General features: G+C 40.4%; 1 protein-coding gene across 20 annotated transcripts in view; it reads right to left on the reverse strand.

Moving 5' to 3' along the window:
• Nucleotides 1–260: 260 nt before the first annotated feature.
• Tc2n (tandem C2 domains, nuclear) overlaps nt 261–23,751 on the reverse strand; it is a 96,854-nt gene continuing 73,363 nt past the window's right edge. For 8 of the 20 annotated variants that reach the window (XM_087554321.1, XM_087554320.1, XM_087554324.1 and 5 more), the window contains 3 exon segments: nt 18,680–18,794; nt 17,618–17,817; nt 261–1,127 (listed from right to left, as the gene is read on the reverse strand). In XM_087554321.1, coding sequence (XP_087410447.1) covers nt 1,017–1,127; nt 17,618–17,817; nt 18,680–18,794 — 426 coding nt within the window. In that variant the 3' untranslated portion in view covers nt 261–1,016. 20 annotated transcript variants of the gene reach the window in all.

The raw sequence follows: 23,751 nt of genomic DNA on the forward strand, positions 1-23,751 counted from the left end.
CCCATAGGTAGCAATTAATATACTAGTAAGAGCACCAGTGGAAGGGGAAGCCCTGGGTCCTGCTAAGACTGAACCCCCAGTGAACTAGTCTATGGGGGGAGGGCGGCAATGGTGGGAGGGTTGGGAGGGGAACACCCATAAGGAAGGGGAGGGGGGAGGGGGATGTTTGCCCGGAAACCGGGAAAGGGAATAACACTCGAAATGTATATAAGAAATACTCAAGTTAATAAAAAAAAAAATGAGGACGAAAGCAAAATGTGTATATTTTGATCTTCAGTTTACCTTTATTTAATCTCTTTTAAGTTATTTATTTATTTATTTTGTGTGTGTGATGGCATACATGTTAATGACAGTGAACAATATGGACAAATTGGTTCTTTCCTTCCATCATGTTGCATTACAGGGATGGAACTCAAATTGTCAGTGTGCTGACAAGCTCCTTTACGCACCAGGCAATCCTGCTAGCTCCAAGCTTTGTTTACTCTTTAAAAAATCTAGATAATTCTCTAATTCTCCAGGAAATAAGCAGCTTATAAAATGACCATGCAATAGTTTACAGATAAAAAGAAGTAAGGCTATCAATTTTCCTCAAATATAGGAAAAAATTAATGGGATGTTTCTATTCATTTTTGATGTGAGAAGAATACATATAAAGATATAAACAGTGTAACCAAAATCTAATTAATCATGTCTAGCACTGGAAAAGTAGTAAAGTCTTGTAAATATCTAATAGTACTTTTAAAAAGACTGATGTCTAGACTGATGTGATTTGAGTATCTTAAAAACAAAAGCAAAACAAATATAGAAATATCTATCTATGATTCATATTTTTATAGATTTTATAATCCATTACATTGACCTACTACTATTACCCTTTTATTTTATCATATTTTGGCACCATTTTAAAACATTTCATTCACTTTGTATACCTGGTAAAACTCATTGCAAGTTTTAGAAATTTGTTTCTTCTAAAAGATCATCAAGCTGTCTCTTCACTAAATTAATGTCCGAAGTTTTCAAGATGGATTTAACTTGTGCCACTTGATAACAACCTTTTCTGGATTTGTAACTGTCTCTTTCCATTGGTTCACTGCTTCAACGTTATTACTGTCTTCACTTATCCAGAGCTGTAAAGAAACACACAACCATTCAATTTGACAAATATTACTTAACGAGTATAAATAAGTATTCTTACTGTTGAGACATATGGACAAGTTTCGATAACATAACTTTAAATAAATATCAATCTACTTTTTCAACAGGTGCTTGATGATTTGACCTTTAAATGTTAAAATATTTAAGGTATTGAATCATTCTGGATTATGTGGCTCAATTCAAGCTAAGAAACTCTCTGAACCAAAAAGAGCCCAGGACTAGATAAGCTTAGTGAAGAATTCTATCATACCAATACTGTCCAAATTACTCCACAAAATTTAAACAGAAGGAGCATTACCCAATTCCTTCTATGAAGCCACAATCATGCTTATACATAAACCACACAAAGACCCAAGGAAAAAAAAGAACTTCAGATAAATTTCCCTTATGAATATTGACACGAAAATACTCGATAGGACCCGGTGAGAGAGAGACCCAACCGCCTGGTCAGGTGGGCACTCCTGAGGCTGCAGAGCGGAAGAGACCACCAACACTGCTCACCCCTGCCCACATCCCTGGCCCAAGAGGAAACTGTATAAGGCCTCTGGGCTCCCGTGGGGGAGGGCCCAGGAGCAGCAGGACTTCTGCGCCTGAGACACCGCCGGAACCTGAAAGAAACAGACCGGATAAACAGTTCTCTGCACCCAAATCCCGTGGGAGGGAGAGCTAAACCTTCAGAGAGGCAGACAAGCCTGGGAAACCAGAAGAGACTGCTCCCTGCACACACATCTCGGACGCCAGAGGAAAAAGCCAAAGACCATCTGGAACCCTGGTGCACTGAAGCTCCCGGAAGGGGCGGCACAGGTCTCCCTGGTTGCTGCCGCTGCAGAGAGCCCCTGGGCAGCACCCCACGAGCGAACCTGAGCCTCGGGACCACAGGTAAGACCAAATTTTCTGCTGCAAGAAAGCTGCCTGGTGAGCTTGGGACACGGAAGCAGAATTTCTCTAGGAGGCACGGTCTGTGTTTACCGGAAGTCCCACACCCGCAGATCCCGGCCCACAGCAGCTCTCTGCTCCCAGACCCGGTGAGAGAGAGACCCAACCACCTGGTCAGGTGGGCACTCCTGAGGCTGCAGAGCGGAAGAGACCACCAACACTGCTCACCCCTGCCCACATCCCTGGCCCAAGAGGAAACTGTATAAGGCCTCTGGGCTCCCGTGGGGGAGGGCCCAGGAGCAGCAGGACCCCTGCCAGAGACACCGCCGGAACCTGAAAGAAACAGACCGGATAAACAGTTCTCTGCACCCAAATCCCGTGGGAGGGAGAGCTAAACCTTCAGAGAGGCAGACAAGCCTGGGAAACCAGAAGAGACTGCTCCCTGCACACACATCTCGGACGCCAGAGGAAAAAGCCAAAGACCATCTGGAACCCTGGTGCACTGAAGCTCCCGGAAGGGGCGGCACAGGTCTCCCTGGTTGCTGCCGCTGCAGAGAGCCCCTGGGCAGCACCCCACGAGCGAACCTGAGCCTCGGGACCACAGGTAAGACCAAATTTTCTGCTGCAAGAAAGCTGCCTGGTGAGCTTGGGACACGGAAGCAGAATTTCTCTAGGAGGCACGGTCTGTGTTTACCGGAAGTCCCACACCCGCAGATCCCGGCCCACAGCAGCTCTCTGCTCCCAGACCCGGTGAGAGAGAGACCCAACCACCTGGTCAGGTGGGCACTCCTGAGGCTGCAGAGCGGAAGAGACCACCAACACTGCTCACCCCTGCCCACATCCCTGGCCCAAGAGGAAACTGTATAAGGCCTCTGGGCTCCCGTGGGGGAGGGCCCAGGAGCAGCAGGACCCCTGCCAGAGACACCGCCGGAACCTGAAAGAAACAGACCGGATAAACAGTTCTCTGCACCCAAATCCCGTGGGAGGGAGAGCTAAACCTTCAGAGAGGCAGACAAGCCTGGGAAACCAGAAGAGACTGCTCGCTGCACACACATCTCGGACGCCAGAGGAAAAAGCCAAAGACCATCTGGAACCCTGGTGCACTGAAGCTCCCGGAAGGGGCGGCACAGGTCTTCCTGGTTGCTGCCGCTGCAGAGAGCCCCTGGGCAGCACCCCACGAGCGAACCTGAGCCTCGGGACCACAGGTAAGACCAAATTTTCTGCTGCAAGAAAGCTGCCTGGTGAACTCAAGACACAGGCCCACAAGAACAGCTGAAGACCTGTAGAGAGGAAAAACTACACGCCGGAAAGCAGAACACACTATCCCCATAACTGACTGAAAGAGAGGAAAACAGGTCTACAGCACTCCTGACACACAGGCTTATAGGTCAGTCTAGCCACTGTCAGAAATAGCAGAACAAAGTAACACTAGAGATAATCTGATGGCGAGAGGCAAGCGCAGGAACCCAAGCAACAGAAACCAAGACTGCATGCCATCATCGGAGCCCAATTCTCCCGCCAAAACAAACATGGAATATCCAAACACACCAGAAAAGCAAGATCTAGTTTCAAAATCATATTTGATCATGATGCTGGAGGACTTCAAGAAAGACATGAACACACTTAGGGAAACACAGGAAATCATTAATAAACAAGTAGAGGCCTACAGAGAGGAATGGCAAAAATCCCTGAAAGAATTCCAGGAAAACACAATCAAACAGATGAAGGAATTAAAAATGGAAATAGAAGCAATCAAGAAAGAACACATGGAAACAACCCTGGATATAGAAAACCAAAAGAAGAGACAAGGAGCTGTAGATACAAGCTTCACCAACAGAATACAAGAGATGGAAGAGAGAATCTCAGGAGCAGAAGATTCCATAGAAATCATTGACTCAACTGTCAAAGATAATGTAAAGCGGAAAAAGCTACTGGTCCAAAACATACAGGAAATCCAGGACTCAATGAGAAGATCAAACCTAAGGATAATAGGTAGAGAAGAGAGTGAAGACTCCCAGCTCAAAGGACCAGTAAATATCTTCAACAAAATCATAGAAGAAAACTTCCCTAACCTAAAAAAAGAGATACCCATAGGCATACAAGAAGCCTACAGAACTCCAAATAGATTGGACCAGAAAAGAAACACCTCCCGTCACATAATTGTCAAAACACCAAACGCACAAAATAAAGAAAGAATATTAAAAGCAGTAAGGGAAAAAGGTCAAGTAACATATAAAGGGAGACCTATCAGAATCACACCAGACTTCTCGCCAGAAACTATGAAGGCCAGAAGATCCTGGACTGATGTCATACAGACCCTAAGAGAACACAAATGCCAGCCCAGGTTACTGTATCCAGCAAAACTCTCAATTAACATTGATGGAGAAACCAAGATATTCCATGACAAAACCAAATTTACACAATATCTTTCTACAAATCCAGCACTACAAAGGATAATAAATGGCAAAGCCCACCATAAGGAGGCAAGCTATACCCTAGAAGAAGCAAGAAACTAATCGTCTTGGCAACAAAACAAAGAGAATGAAAGCACACAAACATAACCTCACATCCAAATATGAATATAAAGGGAAACAATAATCACTATTCCTTAATATCTCTCAATATCAATGGCCTCAACTCCCCAATAAAAAGACATAGATTAACAAACTGGATACGCAACGAGGACCCTGCATTCTGCTGCCTACAGGAAACACACCTCAGAGACAAAGACAGACACTACCTCAGAGTGAAAGGCTGGAAAACAACTTTCCAAGCAAATGGTCAGAAGAAGCAAGCTGGAGTAGCCATTCTAATATCAAATAAAATCAATTTCCAACTAAAAGTCATCAAAAAAGATAAGGAAGGACACTTCATATTCATCAAAGGAAAAATCAACCAAGATGAACTCTCAATCCTAAATATCTATGCCCCAAATACAAGGGCACCTACATATGTAAAAGAAACCTTACTAAAGCTCAAAACACACATTGCACCTCACACAATAATAGTGGGAGATTTCAACACCCCACTCTCATCAATGGACAGATCATGGAAACAGAAATTAAACAGTGATGTCGACAGACTAAGAGAAGTCATGAGCCAAATGGACTTAACGGATATTTATAGAACATTCTATCCTAAAGCAAAAGGATATACCTTCTTCTCAGCTCCTCATGGTTCTTTCTCCAAAATTGACCATATAATTGGTCAAAAAACGGGCCTCAACAGGTACAGAAAGATAGAAATAATCCCATGCGTGCTATCGGACCACCACGGCCTAAAACTGGTCTTCAATAACAATAAGGGAAGAATGCCCACATATACGTGGAAATTGAACAATGCTCTACTCAATGATAACCTGGTCAAGGAAGAAATAAAGAAAGAAATTAAAAACTTTTTAGAATTTAATGAAAATGAAGATACAACATACTCAAACTTATGGGACACAATGAAAGCTGTGCTAAGAGGAAAACTCATAGCGCTGAGTGCCTGCAGAAAGAAACAGGAAAGAGCATATGTCAGCAGCTTGACAGCACACCTAAAAGCTCTAGAACAAAAAGAAGCAAATACACCCAGGAGGAGTAGAAGGCAGGAAATAATCAAACTCAGAGCTGAAATCAACCAAGTAGAAACAAAAAGGACCATAGAAAGAATCAACAGGACCAAAAGTTGGTTCTTTGAGAAAATCAACAAGATAGATAAACCCTTAGCCAGACTAACGAGAGGACACAGAGAGTGCGTCCAAATTAACAAAATCAGAAATGAAAAGGGAGACATAACTACAGATTCAGAGGAAATTCAAAAAATCATCAGATCTTACTATAAAAACCTATATTCAACAAAATTTGAAAATCTTCAGGAAATGGACTATTTCCTAGACAGATACCAGGTATCAAAGTTAAATCAGGAACAGATAAACCAGTTAAACAACCCCATAACTCCTAAGGAAATAGAAGCAGTCATTAAAGGTCTCCCAACCAAAAAGAGCCCAGGTCCAGATGGGTTTAGTGCAGAATTCTATCAAACCTTCATAGAAGACCTCATACCAATATTATCCAAACTATTCCACAAAATTGAAACAGATGGAGCCCTACTGAATTCCTTCTACGAATCTACAATTACTCTTATACCTAAACCACACAAAGACACAACAAAGAAAGAGAACTTCAGACCAATTTCCCTTATGAATATCGACGCAAAAATACTCAATAAAATTCTGGCAAACCGAATTCAAGAGCACATCAAAACAATCATCCACCATGATCAAGTAGGCTTCATCCCAGGCATGCAGGGATGGTTTAATATACGGAAAACCATCAACGTGATCCATTATATAAACAAACTGAAAGAACAGAACCACATGATCATTTCATTAGATGCTGAGAAAGCATTTGACAAAATTCAACACCCCTTCATGATAAAAGTCCTGGAAAGAATAGGAATTCAAGGCCCATACCTAAACATAGTAAAAGCCATATACAGCAAACCAGTTGCTAACATTAAACTAAATGGAGAGAAACTTGAAGCAATCCCACTAAAATCAGGGACTAGACAAGGCTGCCCACTCTCTCCCTACTTATTCAATATAGTTCTTGAAGTTCTAGCCAGAGCAATCAGACAACAAAAGGAGATCAAAGGGATACAGATCGGAAAAGAAGAGGTCAAAATATCACTATTTGCAGATGATATGATAGTATATTTAAGTGATCCCAAAAGTTCCACCAGAGAACTACTAAAGCTGATAAACAACTTCAGCAAAGTGGCTGGGTATAAAATTAACTCAAATAAATCAGTTGCCTTCCTCTATACAAAAGAGAAACAAGCCGAGAAAGAAATTAGGGAAACGACACCCTTCATAATAGACCCAAATAATATAAAGTACCTCGGTGTGACTTTAACCAAGCAAGTAAAAGATCTGTACAATAAGAACTTCAAGACACTGAAGAAAGAAATTGAAGAAGACCTCAGAAGATGGAAAGATCTCCCATGCTCATGGATTGGCAGGATTAATATAGTAAAAATGGCCATTTTACCAAAAGCAATCTACAGATTCAATGCAATCCCCATCAAAATACCAATCCAATTCTTCAAAGAGTTAGACAGAACAATTTGCAAATTCATCTGGAATAACAAAAAACCCAGGATAGCTAAAGCTATCCTCAACAATAAAAGGACTTCAGGGGGAATCACTATCCCTGAACTCAAGCAGTATTACAGAGCAATAGTGATAAAAACTGCATGGTATTGGTACAGAGACAGACAGATAGACCAATGGAATAGAATTGAAGACCCAGAAATGAACCCACACACCTATGGTCACTTGATTTTTGACAAAGGAGCCAAAACCATCCAATGGAAAAAAGATAGCATTTTCAGCAAATGGTGCTGGTTCAACTGGAGGGCAACATGTAGAAGAATGCAGATCGATCCATGCTTATCACCCTGTACAAAGCTTAAGTCGAAGTGGATCAAGGACCTCCACATCAAACCAGACACACTCAAACTAATAGAAGAAAAACTAGGGAAGCATCTGGAACACATGGGCACTGGAAAAAATTTCCTGAACAAAACACCAATGGCTTATGCTCTAAGATCAAGAATTGACAAATGGGATCTCATAAAACTGCAAAGCTTCTGTAAGGCAAAGGACACTGTGGTTAGGACAAAACGGCAACCAACAGATTGGGAAAAGATCTTTACCAACCCTACAACAGATAGAGGCCTTATATCCAAATATACAAAGAACTCAAGAAGTTAGACCGCAGGGAAACAAATAACCCTATTAAAAAATGGGGTTCAGAGCTAAACAAAGAATTCACAGCTGAGGAATGCCGAATGGCTGAGAAACACCTAAAGAAATGTTCAACATCTCTAGTCATAAGGGAAATGCAAATCAAAACAACCCTGAGATTTCACCTCACACCAGTGCGATTGGCTAAGATCAAAAACTCAGGTGACAGCAGATGCTGGCGAGGTTGTGGAGAAAGAGGAACACTCCTCCATTGTTGGTGGGATTGCAGACTGGTAAAACCATTCTGGAAATCAGTCTGGAGGTTCCTCAGAAAATTGGACATTGAACTGCCTGAGGATCCAGCTATACACTCTTGGGCATATACCCAAAAGATGCCTCAACATATAAAAGAGACACGTGCTCCACTATGTTCATCGCAGCCTTATTTATAATAGCCAGAAAATGGAAAGAACCCAGATGCCCTTCAACAGAGGAATGGATACAGAAAATGTGGTACATCTACACAATGGAATACTACTCAGCTATCAAAAACGAGTTTATGAAATTCGTAGGCAAATGGTTGGAACTGGAAAATATCATCCTGAGTGAACTAACCCAATCACAGAAAGACATACATGGTATGCACTCATTGATAAATGGCTATTAGCCCAAATGCTTGAATTACCCTAGATCCCTAGAACAAACGAAACTCAAGACGGATGATCAAAATGTGAATGCTTCACTCCTGCTTTAAATGAGGAAAAAGAATACCCTTGGCAGGGAAGGGAGAGGCAAAGATTAAAACAGAGACTGAAGGAACACCCATTCAGAGCCTGTCCCACATTTGGCCCATACATATACAGCCACCCAATTGGACTAGATGGATGAAGCAAAGAAGTGCAGACCGACAGGAGCCGGATGTAGATCGCTCCTGAGAGACACAGCCAGAATACAGCAAATACAGAGGCAAATGCCAGCAGCAAACCACTGAACTGAGAATAGGTCCCCTATTGAAGGAATCAGAGAAAGAACTGGAAGAGCTTGAAGGGGCTCGATACCCCAAAAGTACAACAATGCCAAGCAACCAGAGCTTCCAGGGACTAAGCCACTACCTAAAGACTATACATGGACTGACCCTGGACTCTGACCCCATAGGTAGCAATGAATATCCTAGTAAGAGCACCAGTGGAAGGGGAAGCCCTGGGTCCTGCTAAGACTGAACCCCCAGTGAACTAGTCTATGGGGGGAGGGCGGCAATGGTGGGAGGGTTGGGAGGGGAACACCCATAAGGAAGGGGAGGGGGGAGGGGGATGTTTGCCCGGAAACCGGGAAAGGGAATAACACTCGAAATGTATATAAGAAATACTCAAGTTAATAAAAAAAAAAAAAAAAAGAAAATACTCGATAAAATTCTCGCAAACTGAATCCAACAACACATCCAAAGGATCATACATCATGATCAAGTAGGCTTTATCCCAGGGATGCAGGGATGGTTCAATACACAGAAATCCATCAACACAATCTACAATATAAACAAACTAAAAAAAAAAACCCATACATGATCATCTGATTAGATGCTGAGAAAGCATTTGACAAAATTCAACACCCCTTCATGATAAAATCCTGGAAAGATTCAAAGCCCATACATAAACATAGTAAAAGCCATATATAGTGAACCAGTAACTAACATTAAAATAAATGGAGAGAAACTTGAAGCAATCCCACTAAAATGAGGGACTAGACAAGGCTGCACACTCCCTCCCTACTTATTCAATATAGTTCTTGAAGTTCTAGTCAGAGGAATCAGACAACATTTGCAGATGATATGATGGTATATTTAAGTAACTCCAAAAGTTCCACCAGAGAATTACTAAGCCTGATAAACAACTTCAGCAAAGAAGCTGGATATAAAATTAACTCAAAAAATCAGTAGCCTTCCTTTACTCAAAGGATAAACAGGCTGAAAAAGAAATTAGGAAAATGACACCATTCACAATATTCCCAAATAACATAAAAATACCTTGGTGTGACTCTAACCAAGCAAGTGAAATATCTGTATGACAATAACTTCAAGCCTCTGAAAAAGGAAATTGAAGATCTCAGAAAATGGAAAGATCTCCCATGCTCATGGATTGACAGGATTAATATAGTAAAAATGGCCATTTTACCAAAAGCCATCTACAGATTCAGTACAATCCCCATCAAAATTCCAACCCAATTCTTCATAGAGTTAGACAGAACAATTTACAAATTCATCTGGAATAACAAAAAACCGAGGATAGATAAAACTATCCTCAACAATAAAAAGACTTCCGGGGGAATCACTATCCCTGAACTCAAGCAGTATTACAGAGCAATAGTTATAAAAACTACATGGTATTGGTACAGAGACTGACAGGTAGACCAGTGGAATAGAATTGAAGACCCAGAAATGAACCCACACACCTATGGTCACTTGATTTTTGACAAAGGAGCCAAAACCATCCAATGGAAAAAAGATAGCATTTTCAGCAAATGGAGCTGGTTCAACTGGAGGTCAGCATGTAGAAGAATGCAGATCGATCCATGCTTATCACCCTGTACAAAGCTTAAGTCCAAGTGGATCAAGGACCTTCACATCAAACCAGATACACTCAAATTACCAGAAGAAAAAGTAGGGAAGAATCTCAAACACATGGGCACTGGAGAAAATTTCCTGAACAAAACACCAATGGCTTATGCTTTAAGATCAAGAATCCACAAATGGGATCTCATAAAACTGCAAAGCTTCTTTAAGGCAAAGGACACTGTGGTTAGGACAAAACAACAACCAACAGATTGGGAAAAGATCTTTACCAATCCTACAACTGATAGAGGGCTTATATCCAAAATATACAAAGAACTCAAGGAGTTAGACCACAGGGAGACAAATAACCCTATTAAAAAATGGGGTTCAGAGCTAAACAAAGAATTCACAGCTGAGGAATGCCGAATGGCTGAGAAACACCTAAAGAAATGTTCAACATCTTTAGTCATAAGGGAAATGCAAATCAAAACAACCCTGAGATTTCACCTCACACCAGTGAGAATGGCTAAGATCAAAAACTCAGGTGACAGCAGATGCTGGCGAGGATGCGGAGAAAGAGGAACATTCCTCCATTGTTGGTGGGATTGCAGACTGGTACAACCATTCTGGAAATCAGTCTGGATGTTCCTCAGAAAATTGGACCTGAAGACCCAGCTATACCTCTCTTGGGCATATACCCAAAAGATGCCCCAACATATAACAAAGACTCCACTATGTTCATAGCAGCCTTATTTATAATAGCCAGAAGCTGGAAAGAACCCAGATTCCCTTCAACAGAGGAATGGATACAGAAAATGTGGTACATCTACACAATGGAATATTACTCAGCTATCAAAAACAATGACTTTATGAAATTCATAGGCAAATGGATGGAACTGGAAAATATCATCCTGAGTGAGGTAACCCAATCACAGAAAAACACACATGGTATGCACTCATTGATAAGTGGATATTAGCCCAAATGCTCGAAGTACCCTAGATGCATAGAACACATGAAACTCAAAAAGGATGACCAAAATGTCAACGCTTCACTCCTTTAAAAGGGGAACAAGAATACCCTTGGGAGGGAACAAGAAATAGGGAGGGAAAGTTTAGAACAGAGGCAGAAGGAACACCCATTCAGAGCCTGCCCCACATGTGACCCATACATATACAGCCACAAAACTAGATAAGATGGATGAAGCAAAGAAGTTCAGGCCGACAGAAACTGGATGTAGATCTCTCCTTAGAGACACAGCCAGAATACAGCAAATACATAGGTGAAGGCCAGCAGCAAACCACTGAAATGAGAACGGGACCCCCTTGAAGGAATGAGAGAAAGGAGACTGGAAGAGCTTGAAGGGGCTTGAGACCCCATATGAACAATGATGCCAAGCAATCAGAGCTTCCAGGGACTAAGCCACTACCCAAAGACTATACATGGGTTGACCCTGGGCTCCAACCTCATAGGTAGCAATGAATAGCCTAGTAAGAGCACCAGTGGAAGGGGAAGCCCTTGGTCCTGCTAAGACTGAACCCCCAGTGAACGTGATTGTTGGGGGGAGTGAGGTAATGGGGGGAGGATAGGGAGGGGAACACCCATATAGACGAGGACAGGGAAGGGTTATGGGGATGTTGGCCCAGAAACCGGGAAAGGGAATAACAATCGAAATGTAAACAAGAAATATCCAAGTTGATAAAGATGGAGAAAAAAAAAGAAGAAATTACATTTGAGCACCTTTTTCACTAAATGAAACTCTAATCTTAATTGAAACCTAATAAAATGTTCATTCTTGATCCATGATAATTTCATCATATCTATAACTTCTATAATTATAGATAATACATGTGAATGGTCTGGAGAAACTTGTGCAAATACAAGGCATCACAATAAGTTTATAACATGGAGATAAGGTGGACACATAACTGAAAAAACCTGAATCTTTGTCTTGGCTATAACACTAACAAATGCTGTAACCTTGGAATTAACTTACCTGAGACCAGTAAATATCTTCAACAAAATCATAGAAGAAAACTTCCCTAACCTAAAAAAAAGAGATACCCATAGGCATACAAGAAGCCTACAGAACTCCAAATAGATTGGACCAGAAAAGAAACAACTCCTGTCACATAATAGTCAAAACACCAAACGCACAAAATAAGGAAAGAATATTAAAAGCAGTAAGGGAAAAAGGTCAAGTAACATATAAAGGCGGACCTATCAGAATCACACCAGACTTTTCGCCAGAAACTATGAAGGCCAGAAGATCCTGGACAGATGTCATACAGACCCTAAGAGAACACAAATGCCAGCCCAGGTTACTGTATCCTGCAAAACTCTCAATTAACATAGATGGAGAAACCAAGATATTCCACAACAAAACCAAATTTACACAATATCTTTCTATAAATCCAGCACTACAAAGGATAATAAATGGTAAAGCCCAACATAAGGAGGCAAGCTACAACCTAGAAAAAGCAAGAAACTAATCGTCTTGGCAACAAAACAAAGAGAAGAAAAGCACACAAACATAACCTCATATCCAAATATGAATATGACAGGAAGCAATAATCACTATTCCTTAATATCTCTCAACATCAATGGCCTCAACTCCCCAATAAAAAGACATAGATTAACAAACTGGATACGCAACGAGGACCCTGCATTCTGCTGCCTACAGGAAACACACCTCAGAGACAAAGACAGACACTACCTCAGAGTGAAAGGCTGGAAAACAACTTTCCAAGCAAATGGTCAGAAGAAGCAAGCTGGAGTAGCCATTCTAATATCAAATAAAATCAATTTCCAACTAAAATTCATCAAAAAAGATAAGGAAGGACACTTCATATTCATCAAAGGAAAAATCCACCAAGATGAACTCTCAATCCTAAATATCTATGCCCCAAATACAAGGGCACCTACATACATAAAAGAAACCTTACTAAAGCTCAAAACACACATTGCACTTCACACAATAGTAGTAGGAGACTTCAACACCCCACTCTCACCAATGGACAGATCATGGAAACAGAAATTAAACAGAGACGGAGACAGACTAAGAGAAGTCATGAGCCAAATGGACTTAACAGATATTTATAGAACATTCTATCCTAAAGCAAAAGGATATACCTTCTTCTCAGCTCCTCATGGTACTTTCTCCAAAATTGACCATATAATTGGTCAAAAAACGGGCCTCAACAGGTACATAAAGATAGATATAATCTCATGCATGCTATCGGACCACCATGGCCTAAAACTGGTCTTCAATAACAATAAGGGAAGAATGTCCACATATACGTGGAAATTGAACAATTATCTACTCAATGATAACCTGGTCAAAAAAGAAAGAAAGAAAGAAATTAAAGACATTTTAGAATTTAATGAAAATGAAGGTACAACATACCCAAACTTATGGGACACAATGAAAGCTGTGCTAAGAGGAAAACTCATAGTGCTGAGTGCCTGCAGAAAGAAACAGGAAAGAGTATATGTCAGCAGCTTGACAGCACACCTACAAGCTCTAGAACAAAAAGAAGCAAATACACCCAGGAGGAGTAGAAGGCAGGAAATAATCAAACTCAGAGCTGAAATCAACCAAGTAGAAACAAAAAGGACTATACAAAGAATCAACAGAACAAAGTTGGTTCTTTGAGAAAATCAACAAGATAGATAAACCCTTAGCCAGACTAACGAGAGGACACAAAGAGTGTGTCCAAATTAACAAAATCAGAAATGAAAAGGGAGACATAACTATAGATTCTGAGGAAATTCAAAAAATCATCAGATCTTACTATAAAAGCCTATATTCAACAAAACTTGAAAATGTGCAGGGAATGGACAATTTCCTAGACAGATTCCAGGTACCAAAGTTAAATCAGGAACAGATAAACCAGTTAAACAACCCCATAAGTCCTAAGGAAATAGAAGCAGTCATTAAAGGTCTCCCAACCAAAAAGAGCCCAGGTCCAGACGGGTTTAGTGCAGAATTCTATCAAACCTTCATAGAAGACCTCATACCAATATTATCCAAACTATTCCACAAAATTGAAACAGATGGAGCACTACCGAATTCCTTCTATGAAGCCACAATTACTCTTATACCTAAACCACACAAAGATCCAACAAAGAAAGAGAACTTCAGACCAATTTCCCTTATGAATATCGACACAAAAATACTCAATAAAATTCTGGCAAACCGAATCCAAGAGCGCATCAAAACAATCATCCACCATGACCAAGTAGGCTTCATCCCAGGCATGCAGGGGTGGTTTAATATACGGAAAACCATCAACGTGATCCATTATATAAACAAACTGAAAGAACAAAACCACATGATCATTTCATTAGATACTGAGAAAGCATTTGACAAAATTCAATACCCCTTCATGATAAAAGTCCTGGAAAGAATAGGAATTCAAGGCCCATACCTAAACATAGTAAAAGCCATATACAGCAAACCAGTTGCTAACATTAAACTAAATGGAGAGAAACTTGAAGCAATCCCACTAAAATCAGGGACTAGACAAGGCTGCCCACTCTCTCCCTACTTATTCAATATAGTTCTTGAAGTCCTAGCCAGAGCAATCAGACAACAAAAGGAGGCAAGGGGATACAGATCGAAAAAGAAGAAGTCAAAATATCACTATTTGCAGATGATATGATAGTATATTTAAGTGATCCCAAAAGTTCCACCAGAGAACTACTAAAGCTGATAAACAACTTCAGCAAAGTGGCAGGGTATAAAATTAACTCAAATAAATCAGTAGCCTTTCTCTACACAAAAGAAAAACAAGCCGAGAAAGAAATTAGGGAAACGACACCCTTCATAATAGACCCAAATAATATAAAGTACCTCGGTGTGACTTTAACCAAGCAAGTAAAAGATTTGTACAATAAGAACTTCAAGACTCTGAAGAAAGAAATTGAAAAAGACCTCAGAAGAGGGAAAGATCTCCCATGCTCATGGATTGGCAGGATTAATATATTAAAAATGGCCATCTTACCAACAGCAATCTACAGATTCAATGCAATCCCCATCAAAATACCAATCCAATTCTTCAAAGAGTTAGACAGAACAATTGGCAAATTCATCTGGAATAACAAAAAACCCAGGAAAGCTAAAACTATCCTCAACAATAAAACGACTTGAGGGGGAATCACTATCCCTGAACTCAAGCAGTATTACACAGCAATAGTGATAAAAACTGCATGGTATTGGTACAGAGACAGACAAATAGACCAATGGAATAGAATTGAAGACCCAGAAATGAACCCACACACCTATGGGCACTTGATTTTTGACAAAGGAGCCAAAACCATCAAATGGAAAAAAGATAGCATTTTCAGCAAATGGTGCTGGTTCAACTGGAGGTCAACATGTAGAAGAATGCAGATCGATCCATGCTTATCACCCTGTACAAAGCTTAAGTCCAAGTAGATCAAGGACCTCCACATCAAACCAGATACACTCAAACTAATAGAAGAAAAACTAGGGAAGCATCTGGAACACATGGGCACTGGAAAAAATTTGCTGAACAAAACACCAATGGCTTATGCTCTAAGATCAAGAATCCACGAATGGGATCTCATAAAACTGCAAAGCTTCTGTAAGGCAAAGGACACTGTGGTTAGGACAAAACGGCAACCAACAGATTGGGAAAAGATCTTTACCAATCCTACAACTGATAGACGCCTTATATCCAAAATATACAAAGAACTCAAGAAGTTAGATCGCAGGGAGACAAATAACCCTATTAAAAAATGGTGTTCAGAGCTAAACAAAGAATTCACAGCTGAGGAATGCCGAATGGCTGAGAAACACCTAAAGAAATGTTCAACATCTTTAGTCATAAGGGAAATGCAAATCAAAACAACCCTGAGATTTCACCTCACACCAGTGAGAATGGCTAAGATCAAAAACTCAGGTGACAGCAGATGCTGGCGAGGATGTGGAGAAAGAGGAACACTCCTCCATTGTTGGTGGGATTGCAGACTGGTAAAACCATTCTGGAAATCAGTCTGGAGGTTCCTCAGAAAATTGGACATTGAACTGCCTGAGGATCCAGCTATACCTCTCTTGGGCATATACCCAAAAGATGCCCCAACATATAAAAAACACATGTGCTCCACTATGTTCATCGCAGCCTTATTTATAATAGTCAGAATCTGGAAAGAACCCAGATGCCCTTCAACAGAGGAATGGATACAGAAAATGTGGTACATCTACACAATGGAATATTACTCAGCTATCAAAAACAATGACTTTATGAAATTCGTAGGCAAATGGTTGGAACTGGAAAATATCATCCTGAGTGAGGTAACCCAATCACAGAAAAACATACATGGTATGCACTCATTGATAAGTGGCTATTAGCCCAAATGCTTGAATTACCCTAGATGCCTGGAACCAATGAAACTCAAGCCAGATGATCAAAATGTGAATGCTTCACTCCTTCTTTAAAAGGGGAACAAGAATACCCTTGGCAGGGAAGAGAGAGGCAAAGATTAAAACAGACACAGAAGGAACACCCATTCAGAGCCTGCCCCACATGTGGCCCATACATGTACAGCCACCCAATTAGACAAGATGGATGAAGCAAAGAAGTGCAGGCCGATAGGAACCGGATGTAGATCTCTCCTGAGAGACACAGCCAGAATATAGCAAATACATAGGCGAATGCCAGCAGCAAACCACTGAACTGAGAATGGGACCCCCGTTGAAGGAATCAGAGAAAGGACTGGAAGAGCTTGAAGGGGCTCGAGACCCCATATGTACAACAGTGCCAACCAACCAGAGCTTCCAGGGACTAAGCCACTACCTAAAGACTATACATGGACTGACCCTGGACTCTGACCTCATAGGTAGCAATGAATATCCTAGTAAGAGCACCATTGGAAGGGGAAGCCCTGGGTCCTGCTAAGACTGAACCCCCAGTGAACTAGATTGTTGGGGGAGAGCGGCAATGGGGGGAGGATGTGGAGGGGAACACCCATAAAGAAGGGGAAGGGGAGGGATTAGGGGGATGTTTGCTCGGAAACTGGGAAAGGGAATAACACTCGAAATGTATATAAGAAATACTCAAGTTAATAAAAAAAAAAAAAAAGCTTGACTACTGAGAAATGTTATCTATTTATATTAAAACAAAACATCTGACGAAAATTGATTCTGAAGCAATACTGAATTTTAATTTAGAATGTTGAATAATCTTCCTATATTCATTCTTAAGTTTATCTTCTTTCCTTTGTTAATAAACTTCATAATAACATACAGAGATGTATCAGGAAGAAACTCAAAGTAACAACTACTAACCTGGCCTACAAAATGTTTTCTTCTTACAGAGCTCCGACTGTAAAGTTTAATAAGGAAAACAATTTCTTTTTCAGTCTGTATGAGTGGAAAAATCATAGTTTCTCCCCATTTTACTCTTCCACTGGAGGCCTTCAGTAAGCGTGTCTTCTTCTTATAAATCAGCTCTCCTGAGCTAAACATCCCTACCTTCACAAAAAAACCTAGGAAACAAGAAACTGTAGTTTATAAAATTTTATGTGAACTACTACCTAAAGATTTTTATCTATATACTGATTATTATAATAATATAAATAATCAACTTTAAATGTCTTCTGGTTTGTTATATGACTATAGAACCACAAATAACTACTGTGGCCTCAAATGAACTTAATATTCCTCTGATCTAAATGATATCAAACAGAATAAACAAGTATCAGCAAAAGAAAACACATTGAGAATTATTACAAGAAAAGTTTCAACTCTCTAGACATCCAGAGATAGTAATTCCACAATTTTATAGGCAAATTTATGTATACTAGAATAAAAGAAGTAAATATTCTTGAGTAAATTTGAGATCTAGCACTTTGACAATGATAAAATGGTTTGTATGAACTATAACCAAACGTAACAATTATGAACTTAGGAAAAATACAAAAAACAGTAAAGATTCCCCACAACCAACTCTTGTGGCTCTTAATATTGGAATGTTCAGCCTTTAGAGCTTTAAAAAAAATTTTGGTTTTACTGTCTTTTGTATATTTATCAACTTCAGCTTTCCTAATACTTCTTATTTTTCTAACTTCTTAAATTGAATGCTTAGTTTTATATGTTTTTAATGTTCCTTGGTGAAAATACTTTTAATGCAGGAGGATGATTCCCTCCTACTCTTACCTATACATATAGGGTTGTTCTTAAACATTTAGCTCTAAGGGTGGACTGGTGAATCAAGCATTGCTCACTAATGTATCAGAGTCCCTAGCTGAACATCCAGAGAAAGACAAACCTTAATACACTTATCTTTTAGATCTTACCCTCCTGGAACCTCTTCACATTGTATGTTCTTTAAAGCACTGATACACTTACTCAAAGCCAGAGGTGTTGATGAACTTGGAAGGTATTGTGCCTCGAGGATTTGCAGCTGAATCCTGCTATTTACTGCTTGAAAACAAGTCCCCAGTTCAAGTTCTGCTTGGCAAACCTATGCATAAAAAAAATCATTTGGCAGTTCATAGAATTTAGAGATATTTCAAAAGTTCTGACATAAAAAGCTAACTTAAAAATGTTTAAATTATTATTTTCTACTGACACCCAAACCCAGAAGTTATGAGAGATTTTGAAGATAATACCATAAATTTCAAAAATATATTCACTTGCGCAGAATCTGAAAATACATGGCATATCTACATACTGAACTTCAAACTTACTGATACTAAAAGATAAGTCCCTCAGTAGCCTTGTTGGACCTCAAAAGTGTTCTCCTTCCCTTTGGAGGCCTTAGAGGGAGACTAACCAGCTTGGAACTCTGTTCCACTAATCCTTTCCAGTCTGGTCCACTCTGGACACAGCCAGCAGAGGTGAGTTGCAGGGGATCTGTGATCTCACTTGTCTATCTCTGGACCCATCCTTTGGTTCTGAGGACCTCATAGGACCTCAAGAGCATACTGCTTAACCCCTTGTGGAACTGCAAGGGCCCCAAGAAACTACCAGCTTGGAACATTGCCCCACCAATCCCTTGTCAATAGGGTCTGCCTGAGGCACAGCCAGCAGAGTTAGGTACCCTAATTTCCAAAGTCTGGCCCACAGTTCCTCCTGCTTTCCTGAGAAGTCCTACTGCCATCAGGATCATCCAGCCAACACCAAGGGAAACCAGATGCCTAAGGATAGCATTAGAACACAATCAACAAGACCCAGGGCAATGGCACAACCAGAGTACAACTATCCTCCTTCAGCTAATGCTAGATATCGTAAGGAAACTGAAGCACAAGGAGAGGATCTTAAATTCAATCTTACAAAGATGAGAAAGGTCTTTAAAGAGTAAGTGAATAAAACCCTTAAAGAAATATAGGGAAATGCATTCAAATAGTTAGAGGCACTAAAAAAAGAAGCAAACAAATTTAAAGAAATCAAGGAAGATACCCTCAAACCAGTGAAGGATATGAATAAAACTGTCCAAGACCTGAAAATGGAAATAGAAGCAATAAAGAAAGCACAAACTGAGGCAATCTTGAAGATGGAAAACCTAGGAAAGAACAGAAACCATAGATAAAAGTATCACCAACAAAATACAAGAGATGGAAGAGAGAATCTCAGGCATAGAGGATACAATAGAAGAAATCAATACACTAGTCAAAGAAAAGTTCATGACACAAAACATCAAGGAAATTTGGGATACTATGGAAAGACCCAGAAAACATCTTCACCAAAAACATAGAAGAAAACTTCCCTAACCTAAGGAAGGAGATGCCTATAACCGTACAAGAAGCTTACAGAACACCAGACTAGACCAGAAAAGAAAATCCTCCCACCACATAAAAACCAAAACACTAAATGTACTGAACAAAGAGAGAATATTAAAAGCTACAAGAGGGAACACCAGTGCGATTGGCTAAGATCAAAAACTCAGGTGACAGCAGATGCTGGCGAGGATGTGGAGAAAGAGGAACACTCCTCCATTGTTGGTGGGATTGCAGACTGGTAAAACCATTCTGGAAATCAGTCTGGAGGTTCCTCAGAAAATTGGACATTGAACTGCCTGAGGATCCAGCTATACCTCTCTTGGGCATATACCCAAAAGATGCCTCAACATATAAAAGAGATACGTGCTCCACTATGTTCATCGCAGCCTTATTTATAATAGCCAGAAACTGGAAAGAACCCAGATGCCCTTCAACAGAGGAATGGATACAGAAAATGTGGTACATCTACACAATGGAATATTACTCAGCTATCAAAAACAACGAGTTTATGAAATTCGTAGGCAAATGGTTGGAACTGGAAAATATCATCCTGAGTGAGCTAACCCAATCACAGAAAGACATACATGGTATGCACTCATTGATAAGTGGCTATTAGCCCAAATGCTTGAATTACCCTAGATCCCTAGAACAAACGAAACTCAAGACGGATGATCAAAATGTGAATGCTTCACTCCTTCTTTAAATGAGGAAAAAGAATACCCTTGGCAGGGAAGGGAGAGGCAAAGATTAAAACAGAGACTGAAGGAACACCCATTCAGAGTCTGCCCCACATTTGGCCCATACATATACAGCCACCCAATTAGACAAGATGGATGAAGCAAAGAAGTGCAGACCGACAGGAGCCGGATGTAGATTGCTCCTGAGAGACACAGCCAGAATACAGCAAATACAGAGGCGAATGCCAGCAGCAAACCACTGAACTGAGAATAGGTCCCCTATTGAAGGAATCAGAGGAAGAACTGGAAGAGCTTGAAGGGGCTCGAGACCCCAAAAGTACAACAATGCCAAGCAACCAGAGCTTCCAGGGACTAAGCCACTACCTAAAGACTATACATGGACTGACCCTGGACTCTGACCCCATAGGTAGCAATGAATATCCTAGTAAGAGCACCAGTGGAAGGGGAAGCCCTGGGTCCTGCTAAGACTGAACCCCCAGTGAACTAGACTATGGGGGGAGGGCGGCAATGGGGGGAGGGTTGGGAGGGGAACACCCATAAGGAAGGGGAGGGGGGAGGGGGATGTTTGCCCGGAAACCGGGAAAGGGAATAACACTCGAAATGTATATAAGAAATACTCAAGTTAATAAAAAAAAAAAAAAGCTACAAGAGGGAAAGGCAAAGGGACACAAAAAAGAAATACCTATCTTGATTACACCTGATTTCTCAACTGAGATTCTAAAAGCTAGAAGGGCCTGGGAAGATGGATTGGAGATGCAAAGAGATGTCAACCCAGACTACTATACCTGGCAAAATTTTCAATCACCAAAGATGGAGAAACCAAGATATTCCATGACAAAACCAAAATTCACAAATATTCACAAAATATTCACAAATACAGTAGTACAGAAGATACTACAAGAAAACCACCAATCCAATAAGGCTAACTACACTCAAGAAAACACAAAACATAAATAATTTCACACCATTAAAACCAACAAAAGAGAAACACACACACACACACACACACAAAACCAATATGAAAATAACAGGCAGTAACAATCACTGATCATAATGTCTGTCAGTATCAACAGACACAATTCCTCAATAAAAAGACACAGGGTAACAGAATGGATATGTAAATAGAATTCATCATTCTTCTGTATACAAGAAACACATCTCAGCAACTAAAATAGATATTTTCATAGAATAAAGGGCTAGAAAAAGGTGTTTCAAGAAACAGACATAAGAAACAAGCTGGAATTATCATTCTAATATTTAATAAAATAAACTTTCAACCAAAAGGAAGCAAAAGAAGATGATGAAGGATCCTTCACACTCATCTTCCATGCTTGGTAGGATTAACAGTGAAAATCACCATCTTATCAAAAGCAATCTACTGATTGGGGAGCATCCCCATCAAAATTCCATCACAATTCTTTACAGACCTTGAAAGAACATTTCTCAACTTAATATGGAACAATAAAAGAAATTCTAGAAGTATCACTATCCTTGACTTCAAGCTGTACTACAGAGCAATAGTAATAAAAACTGCATAGTATTGGTATAAAAACAGACGGGATAATCAAAAGAATCTAATCAAAGACTGAGAAATAAACACACACACACACACACACACACACACACCTATGGGCACTTGATTTTGAGAAAGAAGCCAAAACTATGCAAGTGAAAAGGGAGAGTAACTTCAACAAATGGTTCTTGTCCAACTGGATGTCTGCAGACAAAAGAATGAGAATAAATCCATATTTACCAATCTACCCAAAACTCAAGGTCAAGTGGAAGCACTTAAAGAAATGCTCGTAGTCCTTAGTCATCAGGTAAATGCAAATCAAAACAACTCTGAGGTTCCCTCTTATACCCACCCATCAGAACAGCTAAGATCAAAAACTCAAGAGGTAGCACATGCTGCCAAGATGTGGAACAAGGGGAACGCTTCTGCATTGCTAGTAAGAGTGCAAACTTGTATAACCACTTTGAAAATCAATTTGGTGGTTTGTCAGAAAACTGGGAATAGTTCTACCTCAAGGCTCAGCTATACCACTCTTGGGCATATACCCAAAAGATGCTATCATCCCTCAAGAACACATGTTCAACAAAGTTCACAGCAACTTTACGTAATAACCAGAAACTGGAAAAAAACTAGATGTCCCTCAGCTGAAAAATGGATAAAGAAAACGTGTTTCATTTACAAAATGGAATACTATTCAGTTATTAAAAACAAGGACATCATAAATTTGGCAGGTAAATGGGTGGAACTAGAAAGTATCATCGTAAGTGAGTTAACCCAAACCCCAAAGGACATGGTGTGTTCTAAGTCCAGGATAACCATATAATTATCAACAGACCCAAAAAAGCAAATAACAAGGAGGGCCCAAAGGAGAGTGATTGAATCTTTCTCAGAGGGGGAAAATTAGATATCAAAAGTAGATAGAGGGAGGAAAGCTGGTGGGAGAGGGAGAGAGAGGGAGATCAGGTGTAAGGATAGTTTGTGTGTGGAGGGCAACCTCTAGGATGTGCCCAAGACCTGGAATGTGGGAGGCCTCAGAGGGGCTATGGAGTTGACCCTAGCTAACACTCCTAGTAGTGGGGAATGTGGATCCTTAATTGGCCATTTCCTATAACCAGGCAGCACTCCCAGTGCAGGGCAAAGGACTGTAACCCACTCACAAAACCTTCTACTCAAAATGTGTCCTACTTACAAGATGTGCAGGGAAAAGATAGAGCAGAGAAGGAGGGACTGGCCAACCAATAACTGTCCCAACTTAAGACCCACCATATGGGCAAGAGCCAATCCCTGACACTACTAATGATAACTCTGTTATGCTTGCAGATAGGAACTGCCCCCTGAGAGGCTCCACACAGTGGCCAATGGAAAGAGATGCAAAGACCCACACATAAACACTGGAGCTTATAAATTCTTGTGGAAGAGTTGCAGAAAGAATTGAGGGACCCAAAGAGAACAAGGACTCTATAGGAAGACCAACAGTGTCAACTAACC

This window comes from Rattus norvegicus, chromosome 6 (assembly GCF_021556685.1).
Source record: "Rattus norvegicus strain SHRSP/BbbUtx chromosome 6, alternate assembly SHRSP_T2T, whole genome shotgun sequence".
NCBI lineage: Eukaryota > Metazoa > Chordata > Mammalia > Rodentia > Muridae > Rattus > Rattus norvegicus.